The sequence below is a fragment of the Hippichthys cyanospilos genome, chromosome 14 (assembly GCF_059441005.1).
Source record: "Hippichthys cyanospilos isolate Australia breed blue-spotted pipefish chromosome 14, RoL_Hcya_1.0, whole genome shotgun sequence".
NCBI classification, from domain to species: domain Eukaryota; kingdom Metazoa; phylum Chordata; class Actinopteri; order Syngnathiformes; family Syngnathidae; genus Hippichthys; species Hippichthys cyanospilos.
This window is the reverse complement of record NC_142382.1, coordinates 11,267,446-11,295,107: the sequence shown is the minus strand read 5'-3', so window position 1 is coordinate 11,295,107 and position 27,662 is coordinate 11,267,446. Positions and strand designations below refer to the sequence as shown.

Below are 27,662 nucleotides of genomic sequence, written 5' to 3'. Positions count from 1 at the left end.
CAGGCCTGATCAGCAATTTATACTCAGTTTTAACAGGTTACTAAATTACAGCTCTTCCACAAGAAGACAAATGGTACATATTGTTGAAGGGGCCATATCATAGGAGATCAACTTTTTGTAGCTTTTAACCATGTTAAATTGTTGAGTTCTCACCCTAAACATTGCCAGTGTTATTTCTCTATAATCTTTACATCAAAGACATTTCACAAAGGGAAATCATTGAAAGAATTATCAGAATGTGTTCTAACGAACCTTATCGCTGTATAGACAAGAGAGCCTTTCAAATTCCAAACTTTTGTATTTTGCATTGACCATTTAGAGTGACACCGATCTGAACGCCATCAACGTAAAATGTCGCTGGCCTCATCGTTACAGCAAAAATCCAAATCTAAGTTGTGTTAGCCTGTAGACTTTGATAGGCAGCCCTGTTTTGCTAGCTGTAAGTATGCTAAACATATTCGCTAGCATATTGACTACAAAAAAAACCAAACATTTTTGACTACTCATTTTTTGTTGTTCACTTTGACAACAAATATAGCATTTGGACTGCCGGTATTGAGAAATACAACCTTACTCCACTTGACAAACCATGTTTGAAAATCCCACATGACCAACACAGGGTTAAAGTGTTTCCAGTTTTCCACTTCAAAATAGAATCACGGGAAAGTGCAAAAACTGCAATACTGTTAACGCATCAATAGATTTCATATAATAAGCAACAGCAATGGAGGAGATCAAGAATCTCCTATGTTTACTTCTTGGCGTGTTGCTGTTGCCCACAGTGAGGAGAGAATGTAATCAGAGGAGATTGAGGGCAACAAGAAAAATACTCTACTGCGGCAGGATCAAAACTGTGGACTCCATTGTAATCTGCCTGACCATGAGATGGTCTGTTACTGTTTTGTCCTCGATTGCTTTGGCACATTGGCCTGCTGGTTGAGGGGGTAGTAGAAATAGTACCTGCTGATGTCATTAGATGAGCATCAAGAGCGAACAGAGTTGTAGGAGGCTCATGCAGTGGCCTTTCAAGCTGATTTTCAACATTTTCAGTTAAAATCCATGTAACCGGTTTACCACTTTTCTGGCATATTAACTGAACGGCGAAAGGCACAGATGGCCTTCATGAGATTGAACAGGAGCTTGATAGATTATTTTCCACAAGGTCATAGAGTGAAATCAGACTCCTGAAAGCAAACACCACAGTTGAGAAGGTTGCGATGGAGTAATTAAATTGTCCCTGAACAGCACATTTATTGCTCTTTTGAAAGTTTAAACCATGCAGAGAAATTTAGGGTCTACTGTTTTTCAAAAGGTTCCAGCGCAAAAAGTTTGCAAAAGGGGACACTTTTGATTTGAGCTCTGCTTTGCATAGAAGTTGCCTGAGTCTGACCTAGCACACATTGTCAAGCCGCATTCAATTCAGGACAACAAAAGCCCCTTCATCAAGCATCCGCCAGGACTTTGTTTTTGTATTTTATCTAACCCAGCCATCTTTTCTGTGACATAATTATGTTGGCATCAGTGTGAGAATTCCTCTGTTGTCGCCTCTAATCCCATGTGTGTGTGGCAAAAGCGTTTGTCAGCGCCTCGTGGGTCCCTTCTGATTGAAAATGCTCCCAGTCTCAACACTGCAAGTTTGTCATCATGGCCACTGAAGACCAGCTTTCTACCTCATCACTGATGCAGATGACTTATGCAACACCCGCTGAGGCGCTGTGCTAGGTGGAGAGAAAAGGATGGAGGGAGGGAGGGAGGAGGGGTCTGTTTTACCCACATTTTGGCCTGACTCAGATTAGTGACCGTTCGCAGCATCACACAACACCTCTCTTCAACGCAGTGTAGTGGCTCCAGCCTCCAAGTGCTTCCCGCATCTGCCGAGGAGGAATTTGTCAGTGTTTTGAATCAATGAGCGATAGATTATGAAGGCGTTGTCAGGGTGATGGCTGAGGGGATCTAGACGCTAGTACTGGAATAAAGAGGATTATTTGTTGATTCACTTTTGCATCATATCAAGGGCATCCATGTCACTGGGCTCAATTTGAACAAACGGCCTCAAGTTTACCCCGATTGCCGCAATGTTAGGACAGTCAATATAATTGATTATCTAGGTCCATTTTTGATTGAGGTTTGTGTCACTGACTCATACTGGGATGATACTGCCGAATGGTCTCCATTGCCTCCTTTAGGTCTCAGCCCGGACGCCTAGCGTGACTTATGACTGTGCTGCACGTGCCGTGGTGTATTGTTAATGACAAAGGGAGAAAGGAAGGGCGGGGAGGCTTTTAGAGAGGAAGCAAGGGGAGGGATGTCTTGAACTGTTGTCTCCTCTGTCTTGTCAGTCTTCATCCTCCTTCTACTGCTCACCCAAAGGCTGCAGTTTTAAATCTTTTTCCCCCCTCATGTAAGCCCAGCAGCTGGAGTCATACTATTTATAGCTCCACCCCTGCATGGGAAGAAGCGGGGGATAGAGGACAGAAGGAGGGGCCCACTGAGACTTGCACACAGCGCAACACAAATATTAGTATTATGTGTGGGTGCTGGGTTTATATGTGCTACGGGCATGGCTCAGAGGTTGTTGTTGATTCTACACATAACCGGTCAAATGCTGGACATAATCCAGAGTGATGGGGAAAGTCACTGTACACTTACTGTTTACTTTTCATCATAGAACACAGAAAGCATTTTATAGAAACATGGCTGTTAACAAAACGATAATTGCATGTGTCAAAACATGTTTCCTATAGAACAAAAGATTTAAAGTGTTTCCTTTCAAATAAGTAGCAAATTAGTTGGAACATGAAGCAACTTTTTCACAAAACTGTTATAGTGACTCCTTTGCAAAACTGTATAAAAAACAATAATCCAACTTAAACGATGTACAAAAAAATGACAGAAAACATATGATAGGACAAAATAACAGTGAAAATAATATAGAGAAAAAGTACCTTGTTGGCTGCTGCCGCTTGTGAGGGAATTAAAATGTGTCAAGTGTCTTTTTTTGTCTTTCTTCCATCTACCATGAAGTTCTGCTCATTGATTACCTCCTCTCCTTTTCGTCTCAACTGCCACGTCTCCCAAACTCAAGATCATGCGATCAATGAACTTTGATAAAAAAAAACAAACACAAACATGTAAATGACTCAACTGCAAAGTGTAAAACCCCAAGAAATACAGCAGAATGAACAATACAATAAATGAACTGAAAGTGAAGTTTGCACAATTTTGCCTACATTTACACGCACATTTTTCCACCAGACGAGCTAGAAATAAAACAAAAAATGTTATACAATCTATTTTACTGATGTGCTGTATAAAATATGTCTAAAGATTGCTCTTTAGGCTGTTGTTGCTGTTGTTTCATAAGTTTAATAAACCACATGGATGACGCAACACTCAGTTTTATGTGCCCCCCCCCCAAATTGAAACATGTTTTGCACCAGTAAGGGTGGTACCTGATGGAAAAAAGTACAGCACTTCACAGGAGGTTCATCATAGAAAAATGCTGAGAACCGCTCAGGTCTTCAGTCTTCTATTCTGTTTCTGACGGTTGGTAGCAAAGATGCCGACACTCGTCATCAGATCTTAGGAACATTCTTAACATTTTCTCAGAAACATTTTGATTTAGTCAGAAACACTTGTGTGTCTGCCAAAACACACACGGCAGAATGTTTCCAAGCAATCCTAACACTTCTACATGAAGTATTGTATTATGACCTAAATTGTAACATGATTTTAACAATGGGTCAATTTACAAAGTAAGAGTATAAAAAGCCCTCTCCGGAAAACATCTTTCACTTATTCCCAACTACTGAACACTTAACTGCTTGTGAAAAAACTGGATCGGAATTACATCAGCATTTACCCCAATTTACCAGACACATAACTTTTAAGAGGCTAGTAGTCGTTGTACATACACCTATTTTTGTGTGTTTTTTGTGTCATTGGATGCAGCATTAGTGATGTGCATGATTTAGACAGACTATGGTAGTGGATCTGTTGTTTTGGTAGCTGAACAATCTGGCTTTGTCCTCTGGATGGGTACAAGTGGCCTCTGTTAGTGCTGCCTCACTGGCCTGCATAGCTGTGGCTCCGTGCAACCAGTCTGATGAAAGCGTATTATGACATTAGGAACCATGTGACAAAGAGTGGTGTCAGATTTATCTCCATTTTAGGTGCAATGCCTCTAATTATATTTCACTTTTTCTCCCGCATGTCGGACTCATAGGTGACCCAATGTCAGGCCTGTTCAGGAAGCCCCTGAATGACGATGGTGACGTGTACACCTCCTTGCTATCCAATCAGAGCTTTACATCAGGTCGAGAAACTTCCTACCTGTCCGACAACGTCAAGGCTTCCTCCGGATCCACCGAACTGGACCACTTCTCCGCTGACACGTACGGCTTCAGCTCAAGCACCAAGGCCATGTCCGACCTGTCTAACGACATGCCGAAGTCTTTGATGGGCTCAGGAAAGACAGAATCCTACAACTACATGGACATAAGCCACGGGGACGATCGCCATGACCAACAGCAGGGAGCGCTGCACAGCCTGGTGGACACGGGATTGCCCGTTCGTGACTCACTGGGGAGCTACATCGATAAGAGCCTTGGAAGAGAAGACGAAGAAGATGATGAGAATCTCGGTCCGGCCCTGGACTCGCACTCGTTCCCTTATGTGGAAGAGCCGTCTGACGAGGAGTCGTCAGACTACCGGTCTTACCGAAACCTCGTAGGCACACCCCAGTCGGCCAGCCCTGTGAAGATCACCCTGACCGAGTCGCAGGCGCCGGCATCCAAGGCCGAGCCTCAGCAGCGTCCCGCTCCGGCCGCTGGCTTCGACCGTGAGAATGTGCTCAGTGTGGGACTGCAGGGGGTCCCCACCGTCACTCTGTCAGAACCAGAGGACGAGAGCCCTGCCTCCACTCCCAACGCCTCACCTACACGTAAGCGCACCATTCATACATGTTATATTGCCTGCTGGTCACTATATGGACAAGTCTTGGGACACATTTCAATTTGCAACATTCATAAAGACATGGTTGGAAGATAACACTTTAATGCCTTTGGGATTAACTAGAGATTATGGGTAAGACCCTCTCTTGGGTCCATCAGTGTCCTCTGATCACACAATTCTTCTATTATATGTACAAAGCACCCTCAACAAATCTTGTAGAGAATCTTCCAAAAGGAAAAGAAGCTTTTATAGCAACATAACTGTTCCTGTTGAAGGTCGTGCACAGGTGTCCCAAAACTTCTGTCCATAAAGAGCAGGTATGGGTAAGATATGGCTTGCTTCAGTCTTTACTCTGTTTCCTTCTTAATTCATTTCTCTCATTGATTGTTATAATAGAGGTATTACAGATACATTTAAAACAAAACAAACAAAAAAGTTGATGTCAGTTAAGGCCAATGGTGCTCCTTCTGTTGACATCTTTTCAAATCAATGGTGCTCAAATTGTTCATTTCCATTTGTTCATTCAAAACCAGGACAATATTTCAAGTTGGTAGTGTGCGAGTGTCTGCACTCTGCTTTGACTTCCACACGCACCGTTTTTATTTTTCATTAGAAACATGTCTAAAAACTTCAGCTAAAGTGGACATTTGCTAAACTCTCTGGATCTACATTTGCATATAGCAGTCATGAACAGTTTTACGTCATTGCTCTATACGCGTCACTCACACACATACATCAAGTAAGCAGCTCTAGCCTTTGTTTACTGTGGGTAAACTGCTCACCTACTCTGCGTCTGACGCAAAATTGCACAGCTCCACATTGGAGAAGATTATGGGTCATAATGGCAAAAATATAAAATGCACTCCCACTTCTTTTATTCACTGCCAGGCTTCCTTTTTTTTCATGCTTTGACTTGAGTCATAGGGTATGCTTATTTAATGCAAAATGTGACGCTGAATTCTAGAGGGATTGGACACTTGATCATTAGTTTTATCATTTATGGAACAATATATTGTTACAATTCTAAACTAATATATTTACTAAAATAACGTTTTACCTACTTTATGTTACCCCTTATTTACAGCATTATGACCTGTTCTATGTCAGTTATAAAAATAAAACATGGCCCTTTAGCACAAAATGTTTGCCCACCCCTTGTTTACTTTAATGTATGTTTATTGTTTAACATGTTTGAAATACTTAGCAGACATTAGTACCTATTTTTCTGCAGAAAAAGAGTTCCCTTCCCATGATGTGTTCAAGGCTGACACAGTGAAGTCTGCGACTCCAAAATATAGTCCAGGCTCACATGTTGGTGCCAGGGATCACGATGGCAGCAGTGCAGAATCTGGAGACTCCGAAATCGAATTGGTGTCAGAAGATCCTCCCAAGGCCAGTAGCAACCCGTTTGCCGAGCCGCCAAAAAGTAAGGGCACCTTCAACCAGTCCGGCAGCCCCTTTGACAGCCCGCCGGTTGTTTCCAAGAAAGACCTGGGCCTGGTCGGCAACCACGCCCCACCTGCGGCCTACAGCATTCTGCGCGAGGAGAGAGAGGCGGAGCTCGACAGCGACCTCTTCATCGAGTCCGCATCCGAAGAAAGTCCGAAAAGAGAGCAAGGTGTCGGGGGCCCCAATCCGGGAGCCGGGCCTCAGTCGCCACTTGTTCCCAGTTTCTCCACTGGCCGCGGCACGCCTCAGGTTGCGGCGGCCAAGTCCTCGGCCCCAGAAAAGGTCAAAGCAGAAGAGGAGCGCCTGAACAAGCCCAAGCCCCCCACCGCTACCGTGCCCCCAGAGGTGCGTCCAGACAGGTTCAATCTGGAGGACAAGAAGGCAAATGAAGGCAAAGTTGCTCTTGGGAAATCGGCTTCTTCCTTCCTACTGGAAGGTTTGAACAAACAAAAAGGTGAGGGTGATTACATGGTATTTCTTCTTCATACTGAACCTCAACTTTCTCCCTGTTGTGTTGTGATTTACCAAATGTTGAATTCCCCCCCCCCATCACTGTAGTGGCTTGGGATAAAATTAGTGACTTTTTTTTTTTTTTACATAGACATATTCATACATCTTACATACTGAGGCCTGAATTCCAAAACTATATGTTTTTACATAGATTTCAAATTTTTGATCCTAGGCATTTATTTGCAGTATTTATTTAACAAAAACTATATTGTAAAGAAAAGCCTGAACATATTTGGCACGAAATGAGCTAATAGGAGTAGCATGCTTGTAGTCAGTGATGATGTCATTGCTGACAACAAAACTTGAAGCAGCTTGTGATTTCAGATATGAACTCACTTACTGCCAGCCCAATTAAAATGGATATTTGGCTTTTAAAGTCGTGTTAGTGGAGTCAAGTGAAAATAGCTCTTTGACATCTACAGTCGTCGAAGGCACTGAATGACTTACAAAGGTCTTCTACCAGAAACAACAAATCTTTGAAAAGTAGAATTGATTCTAAAAGGTAACTGCAAAAACACTTCTGGAAAAAGCTGTATTCATGTTTAGTGCTACGGCCATATAATCTGATTTACAGACATGGCACAGAAGAAGTGTAATGTTAAATGCAGTTAATTTCTTTTTCAATCATTCAATTTTCTATTTTACAAGAAGCTCAGAATGTCAGAGGTCTGTTATGTACAGCAATTTTTTAAAAGAAGCTCACCCGGGAGCATGTGTAATACAAAAGAAGTAGCAGTACTTAAAAGAAACTCGAATAGGGCCAAGGAGTTCGTGTTTTATATTGCCGAGGCAAGAGAAAAAAATAAATAAAAGCTTTGATAGAAGCGTATTTTTACATATAGAGCATAACCTTACCTGCAACCTCACCTGAATACTTAATCCACCATTACTGTTAAACATTTAAGTAGGCTTATTTTGAGTGTGCACAGGGGTCATTTACATCTGAAAAGGTAGTAAATCTAATACTGTGCTTTATTTAGGATAGCTATAACCATATAAAACAGGGTTGTGACATCTTGAAGCGAGTCGAATTCAATCAGTCGTATCAGTCGATACAATCCATTTTTTCTCACATGGTATTGAGTTCTCTTGATGATCGCTGTGAAGCAACATGGAAGAACAACCGTTTGCAAGGACAATGATTGAAAGCCCATATTCACAAGTGCTTGCATAGGAACCAACTAGGAAGTACTGTTAATGTCCGCGGGTGGCATGGCTCAGTGTAGAGTGGTTGCCTCCCGGCTGAGAGGTTGTCAGTTAGTTCTCCTGAGCATTGTGACCATGTCAAAGTGTCCTTGAGCAAGATACTGAACCCCCAGTTGCCTCATGATGCTGCACCATCAATAGGTAAACAACTAGTTAGTGTAAAGTGCTTTGAGTACCAAAAGTAAAAAAGCGCTTTATAATTGGAAGTCCACTCACCAAGTCTATTTACTGTCTTCCCAATAGTTGGTCTATTGCTTAGAAATCACTCTGCTGGCACTTATCCTATTGGTTGCACCTTCATACATCACTTGTCTCAGGAACAATTTCCAATACTAGAGCGCCCACCTTGCGCATTGCACCGCAATGCAATGTGACAGTTTTCCATCCTTGAGCTCTCGTAAGATTGCCAAAGAATGGGTTTGTCTTCTGCATGCTGCTAAGTACAGTGCAACAGCCTCAGTTCTCTTTAGCTTTACCTTTAGAAACTTCAAAATGGGCGTGGTGTTTACCAGCTTTAAGTCTCAAATTGCAACTTATGATGAAGTGACTTCAGTTGATTTAATTGTAACCATACAGGGCACATATCTCATCTTTGCGCTCATAAAAAACAACAACAAAAAAACATATGATAGCCTGCATCATGAAGAAAATTATTTGTATCTCGCATGGGCCAATAGCCAACGCATGGGCATTTCCTTCATTTGGATTACTTCCATATTGATTAAAAAAAAAAAAAAAAAAAAAAGATTTAAATCTTCAAATGCCACCATGGCCTAAAACTATTCATTAGCTTCTTCCTTTTAGTACTAGGAATACATTTTTTGGCTTGGTTTGTCTATTGCAAGACGCTAGCTTGTGTGCTCTTGTCTTGTTTTGTTGACAAGGCCCCAAACCAAACAGGCTTATTTGGAGAAGTAGAATCTTACCCAGCTGCTCTGCTTCTTTGTGCCAAGTGCATATGTGCATAGGCCTTGTTGTGAGTCTGCTTCCCCCTAGTGGTGTATTTAAAATAGAAAAACAGACTTGTATTATTGATTCACATACTGACTAAGCAAAAAAGGAGACTTCAAACTGTATTGTCAGGTTAGTAAACCAAGAATGTGGCTGTTAGTGTACATCGAGTGCGATTAAGGATTTTAGAGATGCTGCATCGGGAACCATCTGGCTCCTTGTTTGTTTGAGAATTTTAAATCCTGGGATTAGATTTAAAAAAAAAAAAAACAAGCATGGAAGTCACAGAGTTCATTCAGTCCAAACTGCACATCTAATGTTGACATAAGTGTTGTTTTTTTTCTTTTTTGCTAGTCTTGGTCATCCTCTTTCTCGCTGTTTACATAATCTGAGGATCTCAAAAGTGGGGCAGATTTAGGGTGCCAAGGGATTATTACATTTGCACTCTATATTAATGACTGAGGAAATGTTTTTTTTTTTTTTTAAGGCACCTTTTTCAAACAGATACATGTCTTTTAATGAATACTCACCTGTCTATTTACAGATGACGTTTAGTGTGTCAATAATTTTGTTTGCTTCTCATAAGGTTTCTTCTGGTATTTTACTGTGAGAAGGTTCTGGAAATATTGTACAAAACAACTAACAACCAGGTCACATGTCTGCTCGTGCACCACTAGAGGGCGCGGTGTGTCTATTCGGCACTGGAGAGGCTGGTGCTTCATCCCTAGTTGCCATAGTAACACTGATGAGGGAGCACATTCTGTCTGTCTCTTTTTTTTTTCTCCTCGAAAGTGGGTGTTGGCAGTGTGGAGGCTGCAGTGAACAGAAGGTGTGAGGTGTGGTCGCCTGCAGGGGCGGGGGTGGGCTCTTCAAGGGGTAGCTAAAGTATACATCAAAGGAGTGTTTTTGTCTCACTCCTGACATCATGGTGACTATGCAGTTTGATTTTCTATACAAGTAGAGGTGTCTTGTTTTGTTTCCGTGTATTCTGGGGGAGTCGAGAACGCAGACACCTCTTCAAGGCAATAAACAAGTAATGTGCTTAAGCTAGCATACACAATGCATGCGTTTCCATATGCATTATTAAAGCAGAAGCACTCAGTGAGTCATAGCGAAAACTGGCTATTGGAATAGCTTGGCACAACTATGAATATTGTCAGCACAATTGGTATATGCTCCTCAGCAGGGTCAGCTCTGGTCAATCGAAGACCATTACAGTAGAAAAATTAATATTGGCATTTTGCACTTAATAAAATTATTTGAAAGTTAAGTAGGACAGTCAATAAAATACACTTTAAGTTCTATTTAAATTTGACATTGTGTCTTAATCAGGTTGACCTTACGTATGGCTTTTTGTCTTTTTTGTTTTGCCCCCCCCCCGAGGGTCGATTCCGATTTTTAGCGGTCAGGGATTGTTTATTCTTTTTCAGTGTAATGAAAAAATTGGCATCAAAAATGATTAAAAAATTACAAACTCCATCTCATAACTTTGCTGTCCTAAAGATTATGTTCATTGAACACATTTTAGATTTTCAATTTTTTTTATTCATTTTTAGACAGTCATCTTAAAACAGTTCAGTTTTTACTCCGAGTCATTATGAAATGTCCTAAACTTTTTAATATCTGAAAACGAGTTATAATGTCCTTATAGTTTTTTACAATAAACAAAGTCCTTTAAATCTCAAAATAACATTATCAAAGTTTAAATTTTAAAGAAAAACAGAATATGTAGATTGTTCCCAGGTTCGGCAGAATCTCTTTTCAAGTTAACTTAAAATTACAGAAAACAGTTCCCTTCAGTTAACACTTGAAATGTATTTGTGGCCAATCAGTGAGGGAATAAAAAAAAATATATATATATATATATATATATATCAAAATGCAAATTATTATTGCCGATTATTGGTTCATCCTTATTTTTGATACAAGGCTATTTTTCTTTATTAGAAATATTTAAGAAAAATGTTTTAAGTGGTGCTGTGATTGAGTAATACACTTCCATTTCATTTCAATAAGAAGACTTGATATGGTGAAGCAAATTGAATTACAATCGTAGCAAATAAAATGTGAAGTCAAGGCACCACTGATGATGCATCATCTGTGTTGCCTCCTACCGTCTGTCGGCGGCACTGGTTAGTCTTTTGTTGTGAAAAGCTAGACTCCCAGCACCCCTTTGAAGACAAAAGCGTCCCCACCCTCTCATCCCGGTTGGCGACTCATCATCGCACGGCTGGTTTGCTGCAGCAGCATCTGTGATGTTTACAATTTGCACCCCTAACCCCGTTTGCTCACCACAAATGCACACAGCCACATTTGCATCAGTGTGAGCTCAGCCAGCCAGCAGCATCTTGGAAGCCTCTCCATCCATCCTAGCTCCCTCCCTCCCATGCTCCCTCCCTCCCTGTGCCAAGCGCCTACATCCTTTTTCGGCCATTCATGCCTTCTCTGCGATGAACGCGTGAGCACAGGCAACAGAAGAGGTGCATGAAGAAGATTTTTTTTTTTTTTTTTTTTGGAGCGCAAACGAGAAAACGGGAATAAAAGTAATCACCAGCATGCAGGCCGCTGCGGACATGACAAAGAAGGAAAGCTCCTGGAGCGGCTGGAAGGGCCAGGGTACTTGTTTGGATTTGTATATGTGTGTGCGTGTGTGCATGTTTTCGGTCGATCCTGCATGCACTTAAATACCTCACATTTTTTTATACGCCGGTGAGTGTGCTTTGTGTACGCACATTCGCGAATTTATCGGACCGATGTTGGGGAAAAGAACAATGTCTCCGACCTCTCCTTTTGCACAGACACACCCTGATGGCACAATCATTGTGTTGCATGTGTGGGGACAAAAAAAAAAAAAAGAGCGTAGCATGGGGGAGTGACGGTAATCACTTGCTTCTATAGCAGCACGCATGCAAAAGACATATTTAGAAAGTGTGCAATGATGCTTTTACGTGATTTTTTTTTTTTTTGTCTGGGATGACCATACAGCCAACACTGACAGACTGTCGCCATGGTAACCAAGGCACACCCATCTCGATTACATCAGCCCTATCTCGCTCTACCGCGATGGTGCCATGTAGTGTGTGCTAGGGGGCTGATTTTTTTTTTTTTTTTTAAGTCGGGCGGGGGGGCTGGGGCTAGTAATACTAGTGTATCTTCATTCTTTACCGAAAATGCCACCCCTTCCTATGCAGTGCATCATCAAAGTCCTGCCGGCCTCTCATTTTAAATCTTTCCAATGTCAGAATACCAGTTTGTCATTAGCCCTGTGGCTGCATGAGCAATTGGATTATGTAACTACAATTCATCTTGTACGATGCATCCACAAGCATAAGGATTTATTCTGGCATTTCAAAACGTGACCTCTGCTCCAATAGATGCCGTGCCCTAAATATTCACAGTGGTTGAGTCAATGATGATGTCAAATCATTGTATATCCGCTGAAGCAGATACAGCTATTTCTCCAAAATGATAGGAGCTCACATAATTGCAGTGTGGGACACTTGCAAATGTGTGATAAATAAATTATATGATTCCTTCCTGCTTCTGTGTAAGATGTATCGCTAACGAGATTTATAGATAGGATGTATGTATATATATATATATATATATATATTATATATATATTATACACACACTGTATATATGATATGATGCAGTCACGTCATGTCAGAATGACGCATGAGCGACAATTGAAACAAAAAGGCAGAAAAGAATTAAGATAAAATGCACAAAAAAAACTGAGAAATTACCCGTTGTTGGTTTTGATTTTTAAACTTTTAGTTGTTCTACACTGTAGAACAACTATTACTACAAAACTAGCTGGAGTGACAATGTTAAGAGAACTAATCAATATACCATATATAACACATCTCAGTACAATTATGCAAACTGAAATTAAAACAAAATATTACACAAATAGATTAGCAGTGCCAATCAAAATTGACCACATTTTTTAATGCACAGATGGAATTTCATGCTTTGCATACATCGGGCCATTGTGCAAGTGTAGCAACATTCTTGTGATGAAGTCTATATTTGTACGTACTCCTTAAAGTTGAAAGTTTCATAAGAAAACATGGCCAAGTGTTCAAGTCCTACATTTAAAATATCTTGGCAGCAGAAGTCCCATTGCATGTTTGCACATTCGGGCTGATGACTTGTTTGAGGCCACAAGGACGTCTTCAGTGATTTAATGAGGTCAGGCTAAACTAGTTTCAGTTCAGAAAAAAGAAGGGTGGGGGGTTTCATTTTCTTGTCACGGATGGTAATCATTTGCTATTTTTTCTTAATGTATAATGAAGATAGGATCTAACAGCCCCAGACTAAGTGGCGGAATAATGAAACTGTTGTCGGCTCAATCCAGGTGTTGGTACGTACTAAATTAGACCAAATCAAAGAATGACCTCCTTTCCTCCATCCCTTCTTACATTCATGCTTAGCCATTTGAAGGTTAGGGGACCTCTGTTAACCTGCTTTTGTACCTAAGTGTTCCACGGTATAAGGCGGTCTTGATCTCTATGAAGGGTGTGCAAACATTATGTTAAAGTGAGTCCCCAGATTCCGACCAAATAAATCTCTCTGTTCCCAAAGGAATGCTTTTACCCTCTCCCTTTCTCGGATCTCTCAGCGATAAAATGGAGCGAGCGCCGTAGCTATGGTAACAGCATCAGGCAGGTGTTGGGCAGACTCCTGCTACCAGGCCATTGTGATTGAGCACCAGAAAACGGCCTATGGATGTGCGTGTCTATTGAAGTGATACATTTCAACAAATCAAATAGTAGTTTGAATGTTTAAAATTTTGCCACGAGTCCGTGGTGTCACTTTAGCTTAGAAGATAACAAAATGTGAGTTAATGCCGGATTGCATTGTGCTTCTTTGGCAACCCACCCCAAAGTAAGCACCCCCCCACGCCCCCAAAGCCCCGTCACTCATCAGACAGCTGCTTATTGGCTAGTGTGGTTGAAGTCACTCCTTTGCTGTGCAGAGCGTGTATGTAGCCCCCTCCTCAACCAGCGCTCTCCTTTTGTCTGTGAATAAAGCAGCTGCTTCTTTCCCTGTTCAGACATGGGAGCCGCAGGTCAGTACCCGCTTCAACTGCACTAAGCTAATGCTTAAACCACTGCAACATTGACACCATCTCAACAGTAAAGCTTTTTTGGCTTCTGCGCGTGTGTGTGTGGACAATGAGTGAAGAAGCTACATACCTGTGCATGTGTGTGTTATTCGCACAGCATCTCCAATAAGCCAGGCTGTTGCCACAGAGAGGGACCATGGCGCATGTCTATCGCATTTCCAACTTTAGAAGCCTTCAACTTGATAGCTGTAATACAGTGTTGCTTTCTGAGAAAAGACTGTATATACAGAAGATTGCATTAGAAACTAAGGGAGAAAGTTAAAAACATATATTCACATTGTCAAAATGAGTGGCCTTTACTAAGACTCCACAGATGCCTATTCAAAGGCAAGCAAAGATGGCCGTCATCACTATGCCATTCACAGCTCTATGGCTAAAATTAGAGCAGACAAAAAAGCAGTTGGACTGCTCGGGGAGGAGGAGAAAGGCACCGTAGGAAATCATTCTCGGGGGCAATTACACTATTCTCAGCATACGGACATAAGGCCTGCTTCGGTGTTAACTCCAGTGAACGTACGGGAAGCAGGTTAATAATGTCGGCGGATCGACATGGATAGAAACAATGATTATAAAAAGGCAGCTGTTACCGCGGGAACAGGTTTGCGTTTCTCTGAGATTTGCAGAGACACAGTGACCAAATCTGGAGCTTGCCCGGCTCAGCCATGTAAAAGCATGGTCACAATCGGAATAGCTAGTTTCTCCATGAATCGTCGCCATCTTCCATCACTGCTTATCAGCGCAGCCATGTCAAGCTGAACCGTTATCTTTCAAAATGCTGATTGTGCTCCTGTTTTTGTCAATCATTAATTGTCCTCCTCAGCCAACTCGTGCCGTTTCTGTCTGAACGGGATGTTATGTTCGCGTATGTATGAGAGTGAAACAGGTGTTTGCGGTGATTAACGTATTGAAATCACTAAGGCAGGGGTCACCAACTCCGGTCCTCGAGGGCACCTATCCAGCATTTTTTCAGTGTAACCCTCCTCCACTGCACCTGATTCATAGGATGTGCTCATCAAGAAGCTCTGCAGGAGCACCAAAATGATCATGATAATTTGCATCAGGTGCAGTGGAGGAGGGTTACACTGAAAAAATGCTGGATAGGTGCCCTCGAGGACCGGAGTTGGTGACCCCTGCACTAAGGTATAGATACAGAGCAAAAACACCTGGCACTGGGATGCATAGCTGGACGAGTTCGAACCAAAGTCAAGGGGCTACTGAAGCCAAGGAATGTCAGTTCGATGCAGATGTGTGGCCTGCACTACCAGGGAAGGGGTGCCATGACACATTTTAAAGAAAATAATGATTGCTCATAATGTTTGTGGGTGGTAATTCTGTTTGTCTGTCTTCATCTCTGGACGAGTTCGAACCAAAGCCAAGGGGAAACTGATGCCAAGGAATGTCATATTCCAGCTTTTTGATGCAGATGTGTGGCTTGATAGTAATCAAGGAGGGGGCGCAATAACACATTTTAAAGAAACTAATGATTGCTCGTGCTGTTTGTGGGTGGTTAATCTGTTTGTCTCTGTCCTCACCCCCCAAGCTATTGACCTGCTCTACTGGAGGAATGTGAAGCAGTCGGGAGCCGTGTTCAGCAGTGTGCTTCTGCTCCTCTTCTCCCTGACCCAGTTCAGCGTGGTCAGCGTTGGAGCCTACTTAGCCCTCGCTGCCCTCTCAGCTACCATCAGCTTCCGCATCTACAAATCCGTGCTCCAGGCAGTGCAAAAGACCGATGAGGGGCATCCTTTCAAGTGAGTTACACACCAAATATTTGAATTCATTCATTTAATTCATATTAATTCATTCAATGTATGTACTTGCATCCATAGAGGCTACCTGGAGATGGAAATCTGTCTATCCCAGGACCAAATTAGCAAATATGCTGACAAAATTCTCCTCTACACCAACACCTGCATGAGGGAACTGCGCCGGCTTTTCTTGGTTCAAGATCTGATTGACTCATTGAAGGTTTGCATATGCTCTATTTCCACCAAGTAGGGCAGATTGCGCTCATACATAATTATATAAAAGTGAATTAGTGAGTTCAAATTACAAATTTTAACCATACTATATATTTTGGCATTTTACTATTACAGTACACCACTGTGGTATCATACGTACTCCAAAAAAGGATGAAGCGAGACATACTGTAGTTTGCCAGTTACATTACTAGTGTAAACAAGAATGGCCTACGCCGACGACGGGCAAAACCGTTTTTGGAAACTGAGTTTCAGGTCAATCCGTCTGATCATCAGGAATTTTTTTTGTTTGTATTAACAACGTACACAAGCTTGAAGTAGACTACAACTTCAAAAAAATGCACATAACATGCCAAGTAAATTACAAAGGATGTAAAAAGCAAAAAAATACAGGGGCCTTTTTTAGAATTGGAGTCCGTTTTGTGTTCCACCCAACAAATTTTAAATAACCCATGAACAAAATACTAAAACATACAGATTAAATGTATTTGATCTGAGACCAAATATAGAAAAAAAAACTAGAGGAAGAGAATGCTTGAAAATAGTTTGCAAATAGTTTGGAATATCCCCTAAAATGACAATTTTCTCATCCCACACCTTGTAATGACCAAATTGAATCTCAACACTTTAAAACACTAATGTTGTGACCGATTATAAATCCTACATCAGTTTTCTGATTTGCATGTAAATACCTTCCAATTAAAGCTGAATGACAAGCAAAGCACTTATTTTACAGAAGAGAAATGTGTTAACTATGGTACTTAAACACACACACACACACAGTGCATGGATAATGAACTATTGATCTAGTCTCAATTTAGTCACATGTGTACTTAGTGTGAAATCTGAGTTTGTATAGTTGTAGACAAAGCTGATATATTTACAGGGACCATTGACTACTTCTGTTGTTTGAATGGAAACATGTTGATGCACAAGTTAATAGTACCATCCAATTGAAGAGCATTTATTTGAGCTATTTGCCACAATATGATGGCAGACAGACAACCAAAAATAATTCAAATATAGATTAATAAAGCTGTCAAGTGTGAACACAGTGTAATTTTTACCTATTACAAGACAGAGTTCTGTATACCCTTTCTATCCTTAAGGCCTGCATCCAATTTACTTGAATCAGTAGTTATCCGACACACTTCCGTAACGTCACTTATTTTGTATCACATACCCTTGAATTTGGCTTGGAGAATTTCTCTGTTCCATGAGAAGCAGACCATGTTTGGTGGAAAACAGAAACACCTTATGGAAGGATCTGCCTTTTTGGGGCTTTTAAATTTTATTAACAAGTCTCATTTTCTGTTCAGTTTGCTGTGCTGATGTGGCTTCTGACCTACGTGGGTGCTCTCTTCAATGGCCTGACACTTCTCATCCTAGGTGAGGTCACGCTGACTCACTTCAATGTGAGTCAGCCCGTGAGCATGGGATACACTCGGGTTATTATTAGCATTTATGTAATCACAAGTAGTGCAGCAGATCTTTGTCGGTGTGTTAGGAGCTATAATTGCGTTAGTATTTATGCAGTTTGCCCAAGATGAGTGGTTTCAGTGAGAATATTTTAACGCCTCTTTATTCTGTGCCTGCAGCTGTGGTTTCCATGTTCACAATGCCTGTGGTCTATGAGAAGCATCAGGTAATTTTTTTTTTTCCCCAAAGTAAACCATCCATATGCTAAATATAAATTTTACATCATTTTTCCCCCCTCCCTTCTTGTAGGCACAGATAGATCAATATGTGGGACTAATACGGACCCATGTCAACTCTGTGGTGGGGAAGTGAGTGTTTATTCAGATTATTTTAAATTTTCGCAAATAAAGACCAACAGTGTATGTAATAAAATGCCAGATCAAAAGTATATGTTCCAATGGACAGCATCAAGAAACGGGTCTTTTGTGACTGAAGGCAATCATTCTCCTTTTTGGGTAAAAGATGTAGGCTCGACTGAGCACCATAAAAAGAGAGAATGCAGTAGCAGGTGCTTTACTGTCTAACAGCGACTTAATCCTATCAGAAACATGCAATTCTTACTTGTTCTCTGTGTGCAGGATCCAAGCAAAGATCCCTGGGGCCAAAAGGAAGGAGGAGTAGATCCACACATCTCATAGAGGAGGGCTCACTCACCCTTAAAGAGCCCGGTCATCGTCCAAGAGGCATCACGCTTTCTCATCTTGGCCTTCTCTTAAAGCACCCACAAGAGAGGCCTTCACCCAGTCTAGAGCAGTGTAAACACTAACAACACACATCACACATTCATAATGCCTCTAGGTAGATGAATTCACGACTCAAAAAAAAACAACTAAAGACAAAACTTTTGTGTTATTATTCTAAAGTAAAAAGCATGTGGAGCCTGGGTAAATATTTGACATATTTTGTGCAGTTTTGAGAACCACGCTACATTTTCGCTTTTGCAGTGCTTCCCACAATCTGTATGGTGTGGCGCAAGAAAAAAAAATTACAGCTAAGTGGCCACAGTCTTGCTCTGCTGCTTTATGTTTGAGTGAGCAGATGAGGCTTATCTAAGTATATGTCAGTCTCATTTTATATATATATATATATATATATATATATATATATATATATATATATATATATATATTATCCTTTTGGTGTTTTCAAGCACAAACTAATTTTAAAATATGCGTCTTAGATGTGGTATTTGTAGGTTTTTGCTTTTGTATACCAATAAGGAACACTACACACGCTAATGTTGTGGGTACTGTTGTACAACTACTATGAAGACAAGGAGTATCTAGTGATATCAAGCTTGTTTGAATAACTGTCCAACTTTGTACTATGTTCTATTATACTGTGTAGTCTATAGACCCTGGACTCTTAACTATTTGCACTTACACTATGTATTTAATTACAACAACATGACAGAATAAATGTGATGTGATGGATAACACTTAGTTTACTTACTGAAGACGTTAACTTTTTAATGACAACATCTGCCAAGGAATTTGTATAGTAATAATATACAGGGAATCCTTAGGTTTAGACATTTGGAATATGGGGCTCTAAACACAAAACAAATCAAGGTAATGAACAGAAACATCATTCAACGTGTGTGCATGGTGACAAGTAGTGTCACGGTGCAGAAAAGTTTGAAAAGTATTATATTGGAACTATCACTTGGGAAACAAAAGTATCAATTAGTTGTTGAGGATGATAAGTGGATGGGGCTCAAAGAGAGCTCTTGATTTTCCACTTCCACCCTCAGTGACGTCCATCTTTCGCGAGTTTTCCACCTGTAGAAATAGGGCACACAAGAGCAAGCATGCAGCATAAAAACAAGATCAATAATTTCCTAAAAAAAAAAGAACTAAAACAAAAAAAGGAATGAATTCTCTCATACCTGATTCCAACTGCCAGAATGATGGAAGTAGACTGGAGTGACCGCTTCCCTCTGAGACGACTTTGCAAACAAGCTAAATGACAAAAGTAATGAACGTTTGTTTTCATTCAACTAATATCTAACAAGTGTGCAAGAGAGTGAGTGGAACCTGATAAGACGCTCGCGAGCGTCCTCCTGAACTTGACTTATCTTCTCGGGTGACAAATGCAAGGGGCCATTTGGCCCTCCGCAAGTCAGCTGGTTAATGGCCATTCTCAACAAATTGATCTGGAGACACCCAAGCATTGAAGCAGTCAGTAGAACAGTGGTTCTTAACCTTGTTGGAGGTATCAAACCTCTCAAACTTCTTATGCATTCACTGAACCCATTATGATTGGAAAACTACATTTACTGATTGATTGATTTACTGCTAAAGGCAGTGTGAAAAAACTTTTATGGAAGTGGCCTAACTGCTTTTAACTACTCAGACTGACTTATCGAACCCATGGAATTCAACCCAACCCAAGTTAAGACCCACTACAGTACCAGGAGTGTCGGTATAAGTGAAAAAGTAATAAAACTGGAAATTCTGCTTAGTACTGAAATTTGACCACCTCTTGCAGGTGAGATTATTCAAACCCGAACCTTTAAGAGATTTCATCTTCCGGTAATCACAGCTTCCAAGGATACAGTTGGGATTTAGGGAGTTTATTATAAAATACACACACTGCACATACATACATGAGGCTCCCCCATCCCCAGAGGATCCATGACAACTTTAATAACTATAACTATAAAAGGAGGAAAAACCTCTTGATTCTGTGTGTGACAATTAAAACTGAGCCTTTTTTTTGGATACCGATTTTGAAACGGATTTCACTCCATAATAATCTTTTGCCATTACCTCAGCCACATCTCCAATATCAAATTTGACATCGAAGACTAATTCCAGGTCATGGTCAGGTAAGATGCTTTTTTGTGTTTCTTCGTTCCAACCCAAACCACAGAGAGCGCCGGTGTAGCAAGTCTTCTCTTCATTAGTGCTAAAAAGAAAATTAAAAGAACATAAAATTAGTGCAATAAATTCTTTCCCGTGGTGAGTTCAGAGTTAGTGGTCCCAATATTTTGCGGCTATTTGTACAATTGACGTTCTAAAGCACGGGTGTCAAACTCAAGGCCCGGGGGCCAGATCCGGCCCGAAAGATCAATTTATGTGGCCCGCGAAATCCTGATCAAACTTCAAGTTTCTGGTTAAAATACTAAATTTGCAAGTTGTCCTCAACATTTAAGAATTTGGGGGTAAAAATAACAAGCATTTTGTGTTGCCAATATCTCTTTTGAACAGTTTTTACCAGGCTCTTATTTCAAAACTAGTTAGAAGTGTGACAAACACACCTAAAATTGATTTGATTTCACAATCATACCGGCCCTCTGAAAAAAATTATAACTACAATGCGGCCCCCGATAAATATGAGTTAGACACCCCTGTTCTAAAGCACCTCTATTCTGATGGAATTCTATTACTTTACCACTAGATGGTGGCACATAACTTACAATGCGACTAACAATGACTTAAGTCATGATCTGTAAAAATGCTTTTAAAGCTACAGAAAGCAATGGAGTGGAGTGGTTATGTTCATTCATGTGAAACTGACCGCAACTCCATGATTGGGGTGAAGAGCATGGTAACAATAGCGGGTAGACCAGGGATGTCTGGCAAGAGGGAGGTGTCTTTTGGAAGAATGTTGTTCCCTGCAGCACACATTGAAATAACTTCAAAGACAAAGCAATGTTTACTACATGTTCAAGCAAAAAACATTTCAATGTTGTGAATTTTAAAGGGTGGCATGATTTACATTCCTTGCAAACTGAGGTATGAAAATAATTTCATCAACAGCTATTAAGGGGTTAAATTTGACATACAGGCTAGCAAATGGTTTGATAGGAGAACGGTGTTTTCCATCCTTTATTGGGCCAAGGCGCATTGTTTCACATCAGACAAAGCAAAAAAAATCATAGCACCATGGCATACCACCAAAAGAATTCACAAAGTGGAAATAGTGTTTGATTCTGTCTTCACATTAGTGCACCCAACTTGAAATAAATGAACAAACTTGATTTGGTGTTTGTAGTCAACAAAAGGTTTTTGGATCAATTAAGTGAAATTGGATCATTTTACAATCACAACTGGTTTTCTCTGATATTACACTAATATTCATGACAGACTGATTTAGGAGTAACTGATCCCTTTATTTGGAGGCATGCATCTAGTAGTTCCAAGGCACCTGAAGGACTGATGAACACACTGCCAGCAACCAGCATTCTCTGGTGCTTATAGTGAGGATTTTCATTCAGAGCCACAGCGTTGATACTATGTCCATCTATAGACACAGACCTGGGTACAAGACACAGCCCATTAGTAAGGGCAACGACTTCTTGACTTAAATTGTTCCCCTGGGCATGAGAGACTTACTTTGTGTACATGTTATTGTACAAGCAGTGGAATTGGCTTTTGTAAGGACTGCTGGGTCCATGCAGACGAACCTGTGGGCAGAATAAGTTAAAAGACCTTGGTGTTAATATACTCGTTCCGTTGTCAAAGTCATTTGCTGACGTAAATAAGAATAGCGAATGGAGATTTTGGGTGCAAGTCTTAGCTGTAGTAAATAACTGCAGATGAAGAGAGAGTCACACAATAAAGTTTTGACATCTAGGGTTTAGTTCCCCCTTTATCTTCTCTTGCCTTTTTTCTAGAATATGACGTGGAGCTCTTTGCAAAATGGGAGAGGAGGTAGTCGATGATCTCCTTCTCTTCTTTTTTGCGATCTTTCCAGGAACTGCTGCTGGCATTGGGAACACACATGCCTGTTTCGATGTCTTTGTACAGAGAAATCAGCACCTCATGGTTTTGCTGCAGGGCAAAGAGGACCCATTATGATAGAAAAACACAGTTTTTTTTTTTTTTTAATCTATTGAATTTACAATTGAATACAAGAGTCCAAGTCAAAATACACATGAGGACCAATCTTGTTGATGCATCGCAGCAGCTCTTTAACTTGTTAAAAGGTGACAAGAACCCAGTGTGCTGTGTGTTGACATGGTCAGTACCACAGAAGCAAATGAAAAAGTAGTCTCAGAATATTAGTTAAAAAATGGGCATGGGCAACCATCTCCAACCGGCCTGCTAGCTGTGAGTGTTTGCAAATTAATTCCACCAGTGTAATGTTCACAGGACATTAAACAACCAATATGGATGTGGCTGCAAAAGGAGTATTGAATAGAAATAATAGAGACAAAATGAAAGAACAACCCCCAAAAGAAATTTTAAGTAAAATTGGTTGTTTTGGTGATTTCTAATGTTTATTTATTGCCTTTGTCAGTTTCAAGTTACCGGTACTTGTTTGTGACAATTGCAGGCCTTTGACAGGAGGCACAACAAATTGTTCCGTGTGTGTATTATCATACATTAATGAATGACACTATTGTCGATTGAATGGACGGCAGGATGCGATTTCTAGGAGTTGACTTCTAAGTGACGAGTTACCTTGGAGTCAAAGCTTTCTTCTGCATGGATGGCGTGACCTTCTTCCACAAAGATGTCCACTATGCTTCTGTTTGCGTTATCACCGATGAGCAGCTGCACACGCATCACATCGTGGAGAACAGAATAGAGCGACACGATTATGGAGTGGCCTTTCACCAGTGCCATAAATCGATGACGAGCACAAGTGCTCCACTGGTTGCCAAATATGATGGACTCTGCTGATGGACGCATCCCAACCACTTGGAACTCCTGAGCCTGAGAGGATGAGAATGGCACTTGTCTTTGTTTATTGACAAATTGGAAATTGAGGAGTTGAGTGGAAAGTTACTGATGGTACCTGGAAGGGGTGAGACTGGAGGTCACATGGGAGCTCCCTAAGGCTGTTGCATTGGACAGACACTGTGTTGCCAAAATCCAAGAAGAACACCTGCAGATCAAAATAATACCTCGCTTCGCTGTAGTTTCTGATGAACAAGACATTATGAGCAAATGTAACCCACACCTACCTCCACTGTGTTTCCACGTATGTGCAGGATCTTGGCTCGATAGTAGAGGCTCTGGTCGTTTCCTTCAGCGTAAGGTGCCAAGCAAAAAAAGTTGGGATAGAGTGACACAGTCACAGGTTGCAGGCTGCGCATGTTGATATCTCTTGTGAGTTGGTGTTGCTTCTGCAAACTGGTTTCATCTGCCCGGAACCCCCAGAAATGTCCCACATCTACCACCTGCAGAAAACACATCAATGTATAGAGACAGCCCAAAAGGGTTGGAATATGAGCATGAGGCAGAAGGCAGACCATTGTGACTTTGACCACAAAATCGAGGTTGGGAGGCAGTTTATCTGGGTCAAGGGTGCTGCTCACCAACCCAACTGGAAGGACTGTTTGGCTTTGTATGTCAACATTCACCCTACACACCAGCATCACACAGATGAAAAGCATCAGTATTACTGTGCTGTCACTTGCAGATAAAAAGGGCTTTTGAAAAACTGCATAACAAGCATTACTTGTGTAATAATCTAGGATTTTATCAAGACACCTACAGAATCTAGAGTTTATTACTTGAAACATTTGAAGAGATCTATACCGTGCATATTTCATGTGAGTTATTTGTCTGTTCCCAGCACAAGTTTCTATGAGCTCAATGGGGTAGACCGAAAGCTCCAGGGGAAGCTTGTGCTGGTCCAGGAGGAGGGCAAGCAACACCTCAGGCAAGGTTCCAGAATTTTGTGATGTCTTATAGAATTCCACATATGCTCTGCACACAAAACACAAATAAAATTGAGTGACGTGTTGACTCTGCTACATTTAGTTTAAAATAATACTAATAATTTAAAAAAAAAAACCTACCTGGAGCTCTCAAAAGAAATGGCTTTGACCTGTCCACATTGGCGGAATAGAGACAGCAGCTGCTTGTAGTAAAGAAAACTGTAGGGTGGGAGGTTTCTCAACTGCGCATGACAAGTTATAGTATTAAGTTAGTTCATGGAGCATACTTGAAATTTATCAGTTTGCTGTATCATAAAGTAACATGCAAAATCTTTTAGCCATTTACTGTAACATTTTAACAGTTACCCTTAAAAGATACAACACTTCATTGGCCCAACAGCAAAACATCAGGCTCCATAAAAGACCTGACGTGTATTCCAGCAAGCAAGTTCGACACGTTTAATCAAACTGTTCGATCCAAAGTCAAATTTAGAATACCAACAGATTATACTATTTGCTCCAGTATTGATGGGATTGCAGACAAATTTACTTTAGGTGGCAATAAATCACTAAAAAGACAGGATGTAGTGACAGATGTGTGTGTAAGTGATGTGAAGTTCTCCTTACCAGTTTCTGACACAAATAATTCACTCATTTCAAGGTTAATTTCCTCCAGCTGTTTTCACATAACCTACTTGTGGAAATACACTTCTGCTCAGTAAGTAAGCAATATTTTGATCATATACCATAACTGTCGTTTTTGGGTTCAAGCCACTCAACTCTCTGGAAGCCAGATCCTCATCAATCTCCCCCTGCACAAAGTAGTTGGGGTAGTAGGCACCAGCAATGACCACCTGTATAAGAAATGTCTATGAATAATGAAACACCTTACATAAGATATTAAAGACTATTACCTCCCATTCATGTTCAGATGTTCACTTAAATGTATTTTAGGCAACATAATTCAAATCCAAGTCAGTATTGCGTTGCAGCAGTTGTAATACTAGATGCCCCCCCCCCTCCGCAAAAAAAAAAAAAACCTCAAATCAGTAGCAGAATGTTGGAAAATATAAACGTTAACAGGGAACAAAAGTTGGCTGGCGCTAACATTTTATCACCATATGATTTGCTGGTTTTTGTAGCGTGAGATAAGCGTGAGGCACAGAGGCATAAATGGGATGGAATTCCTATGTTGATGTGAGAATTTGCTTAACCATTTATGCACATGGAAGAATATGGGCAAACTCGATTAAATTATACACAAACCTGAAGAATGAATTTCTGTTTCTGCATAATGGTGTAGTCTGAGGATTGGGTGTTTTCTGGCACATGCATGTTGAACTGTTTCAAACGTTCTTTCAGATCTAGATACAGCTCTGCAACCTGGATAAGGAGATAGTAATAAGGGGAGAAAGTTTTCTTTGACTTAGCATTGCCCTTCTAGCTTGACAAAGAGAGGCCCAAGTATGAGTTATCAGTTTTTACAAATCAAGTATGAGTTCTTTATCAGTTTTTACAAATCTGTAAGGAACCAACAGTGGCTGGATATTGGGACATTGACTGGGAATTCAACCTCTGTATGGCCTGCATGAAAGCTAGGAATGTTCTTCTACCATTTCCACAAGAATGAAGCTGCAGCAATACCGTTTTTTTGATAAACAATGAGATAGCATTATTAAAGCTATTTAAAACTATGTGACCAGTCATTTTTCATTTTATTTATTCTTAAACGTACCTCTCGAATCCGCTTAATCTGAATAAAGTTTTCTTTTCCCCAGACCAGTTCATCCTGATAGAGAATAAACACAAGATAGAATAATGGTTTTAAAAGTCTGCATAGTCAATAACACATTTTTTATCACTGCATGTGAAATATCCTTTGCCAAATGTGGCGTAGTTACATAAAGAAAATTGGTGATTTCAGTTAATAACAAAAATGTCAATGGCTATTCAGTTGTTTAATTCACCTTCATGTTTCTCAGCAGTCCTTGCTTTTTGAAGGAGAGCCATGCCTAACAATAAAGAAAAGAAGGAGGAAAACATCAGACCTGAGGAAATCCCTTAAAAGACTGAACATGTTTATTTTATGTATTTCTTTTCCTGGGCCTGGGCTGGGCATTACCTTGAAAGTGTTGACAAAGGCTATGGAATCACTTTGACTGCCTTGAGCAAACGCCAGCTTGCTCCTAAAATGCCAATTCAGAAAACAGATTATTCTTTTCAGGAAGGATTTGGGCTTAATCTCTCATAACAATTGTTAACCAGATCAAATTTAACTCAACATATAGACTGTGAAGTGACAAATCGAACAGTCTGGTATCTTATTAAGGCGGTCAGTGTCACCCTGTCATGTTGACACTTTTGGTGAAGGTGGAAATATGCAGTTTGACCAGAGATGAACATGCTGTAGGAGTGATGGGAAATGGTCACACTGAATGAATAATTTTGAGAGTCTTTACAAAATGTAACTATTCATTTGGGAGAAGTTTTTTTTATTTTTTTTTATTTCCCAACATACATATGGGTAGTAAAGACTACATAAGTCAGTCTTTGGATATGACTCACCTGTGACCGGCAAGCTGCTGCATTGAAGGTATGGCAAAGAAACTCTTCATAGAATTGCAAGCAGCTGAAGATAGAAGTGGCTCTTATTGCAGTTTGTGTAACAAGTATTTCATAAAGTACAAGTTATTCTGATAACTGATGCCTCTAAAACGATAAAGTGGACAGGCTGACCTATGATGAGGCACTCATCAAGACATCCGAAGACATGGCCCAGGACAATCATCTTGCCAAGATAAATGTCCACAGGTAAGTGGGCCAGCACTCGACCCAGGAACGTCAGCTCACCATCTTCGTCATGAAGTTTACCATCCCGTTTCGCAGACAGAGCCCCCATCTGCAAAGGAAAAGAGAATAATGGCCCAAGTACCCTTGATAGTGACTGTTTTCTATATTGTCAGATATACGGCATTGCGTTGTAGTTCATTTGCACCAAATAGTCGATGTTGTTTACTGTGAATATTTTTATTTTATTTTTTTGCTTCTGTAGTAATGGGCAATGTAGTAATGGCAGCACATCAGAAAAGTGCTGCCAGAAACGCTCAAATGGTGTTTGGTTTGATTATATTACACGTGATCCTTTGACAGACGAAAGAAGTGATTCTGGTTCTGGTTTGCCACAAATATGAACGTAAAATAAGGATATGAACAGGTGAATCTCTACGACAATCATGTGTTTGGCATAAACATAAGCAATAAGCTTGATGACGTTAAAAAAAAAAAAAAAAAACCTAAATGCTAGAACGCAACCTGAATTGTAAGTGTGACAAAACAACGGGGGTTGTGAAATCCATCCAGACTCAGGACACATGGCTCAGAAACCAAG

The 27,662-nt window shown here is 40.6% G+C and overlaps 2 protein-coding genes across 2 annotated transcripts in view; one reads left to right on the top strand and one right to left on the bottom strand.

The window, feature by feature from the left end:
• Nucleotides 1-19,094, top strand: part of rtn1a (reticulon 1a) — a 25,211-nt gene extending 6,117 nt beyond the window's left edge. Inside the window, exons 2-9 of the mRNA XM_088432896.1 lie at nucleotides 4,226-4,942; nucleotides 6,185-6,856; nucleotides 15,744-15,951; nucleotides 16,030-16,168; nucleotides 17,499-17,568; nucleotides 17,778-17,824; nucleotides 17,908-17,966; nucleotides 18,237-19,094. Of these exons, the coding sequence (XP_088289022.1) occupies nucleotides 4,226-4,942; nucleotides 6,185-6,856; nucleotides 15,744-15,951; nucleotides 16,030-16,168; nucleotides 17,499-17,568; nucleotides 17,778-17,824; nucleotides 17,908-17,966; nucleotides 18,237-18,279 (1,955 nt within the window). The 3' untranslated portion in view covers nucleotides 18,280-19,094. The remainder of the gene's footprint in view (nucleotides 1-4,225; nucleotides 4,943-6,184; nucleotides 6,857-15,743; nucleotides 15,952-16,029; nucleotides 16,169-17,498; nucleotides 17,569-17,777; nucleotides 17,825-17,907; nucleotides 17,967-18,236) is intronic.
• Nucleotides 18,751-27,662, bottom strand: part of tdrd9 (tudor domain containing 9) — a 16,974-nt gene continuing 8,062 nt past the window's right edge. The window contains exons 15-35 of the mRNA XM_088432895.1: nucleotides 27,011-27,173; nucleotides 26,840-26,903; nucleotides 26,397-26,460; nucleotides 26,242-26,286; nucleotides 26,010-26,063; nucleotides 25,541-25,657; nucleotides 25,021-25,128; nucleotides 24,416-24,516; nucleotides 24,153-24,323; nucleotides 23,864-23,975; nucleotides 23,576-23,791; nucleotides 23,407-23,496; nucleotides 23,070-23,324; nucleotides 22,269-22,436; nucleotides 21,999-22,069; nucleotides 21,811-21,920; nucleotides 21,181-21,277; nucleotides 20,430-20,568; nucleotides 19,695-19,813; nucleotides 19,547-19,619; nucleotides 18,751-19,439 (exon numbers count right to left, since the gene is read on the bottom strand). Coding sequence (XP_088289021.1) covers nucleotides 19,344-19,439; nucleotides 19,547-19,619; nucleotides 19,695-19,813; nucleotides 20,430-20,568; nucleotides 21,181-21,277; nucleotides 21,811-21,920; nucleotides 21,999-22,069; nucleotides 22,269-22,436; nucleotides 23,070-23,324; nucleotides 23,407-23,496; nucleotides 23,576-23,791; nucleotides 23,864-23,975; nucleotides 24,153-24,323; nucleotides 24,416-24,516; nucleotides 25,021-25,128; nucleotides 25,541-25,657; nucleotides 26,010-26,063; nucleotides 26,242-26,286; nucleotides 26,397-26,460; nucleotides 26,840-26,903; nucleotides 27,011-27,173 — 2,433 coding nt within the window. The 3' untranslated portion in view covers nucleotides 18,751-19,343. The remainder of the gene's footprint in view (nucleotides 19,440-19,546; nucleotides 19,620-19,694; nucleotides 19,814-20,429; nucleotides 20,569-21,180; nucleotides 21,278-21,810; nucleotides 21,921-21,998; nucleotides 22,070-22,268; nucleotides 22,437-23,069; nucleotides 23,325-23,406; nucleotides 23,497-23,575; nucleotides 23,792-23,863; nucleotides 23,976-24,152; nucleotides 24,324-24,415; nucleotides 24,517-25,020; nucleotides 25,129-25,540; nucleotides 25,658-26,009; nucleotides 26,064-26,241; nucleotides 26,287-26,396; nucleotides 26,461-26,839; nucleotides 26,904-27,010; nucleotides 27,174-27,662) is intronic.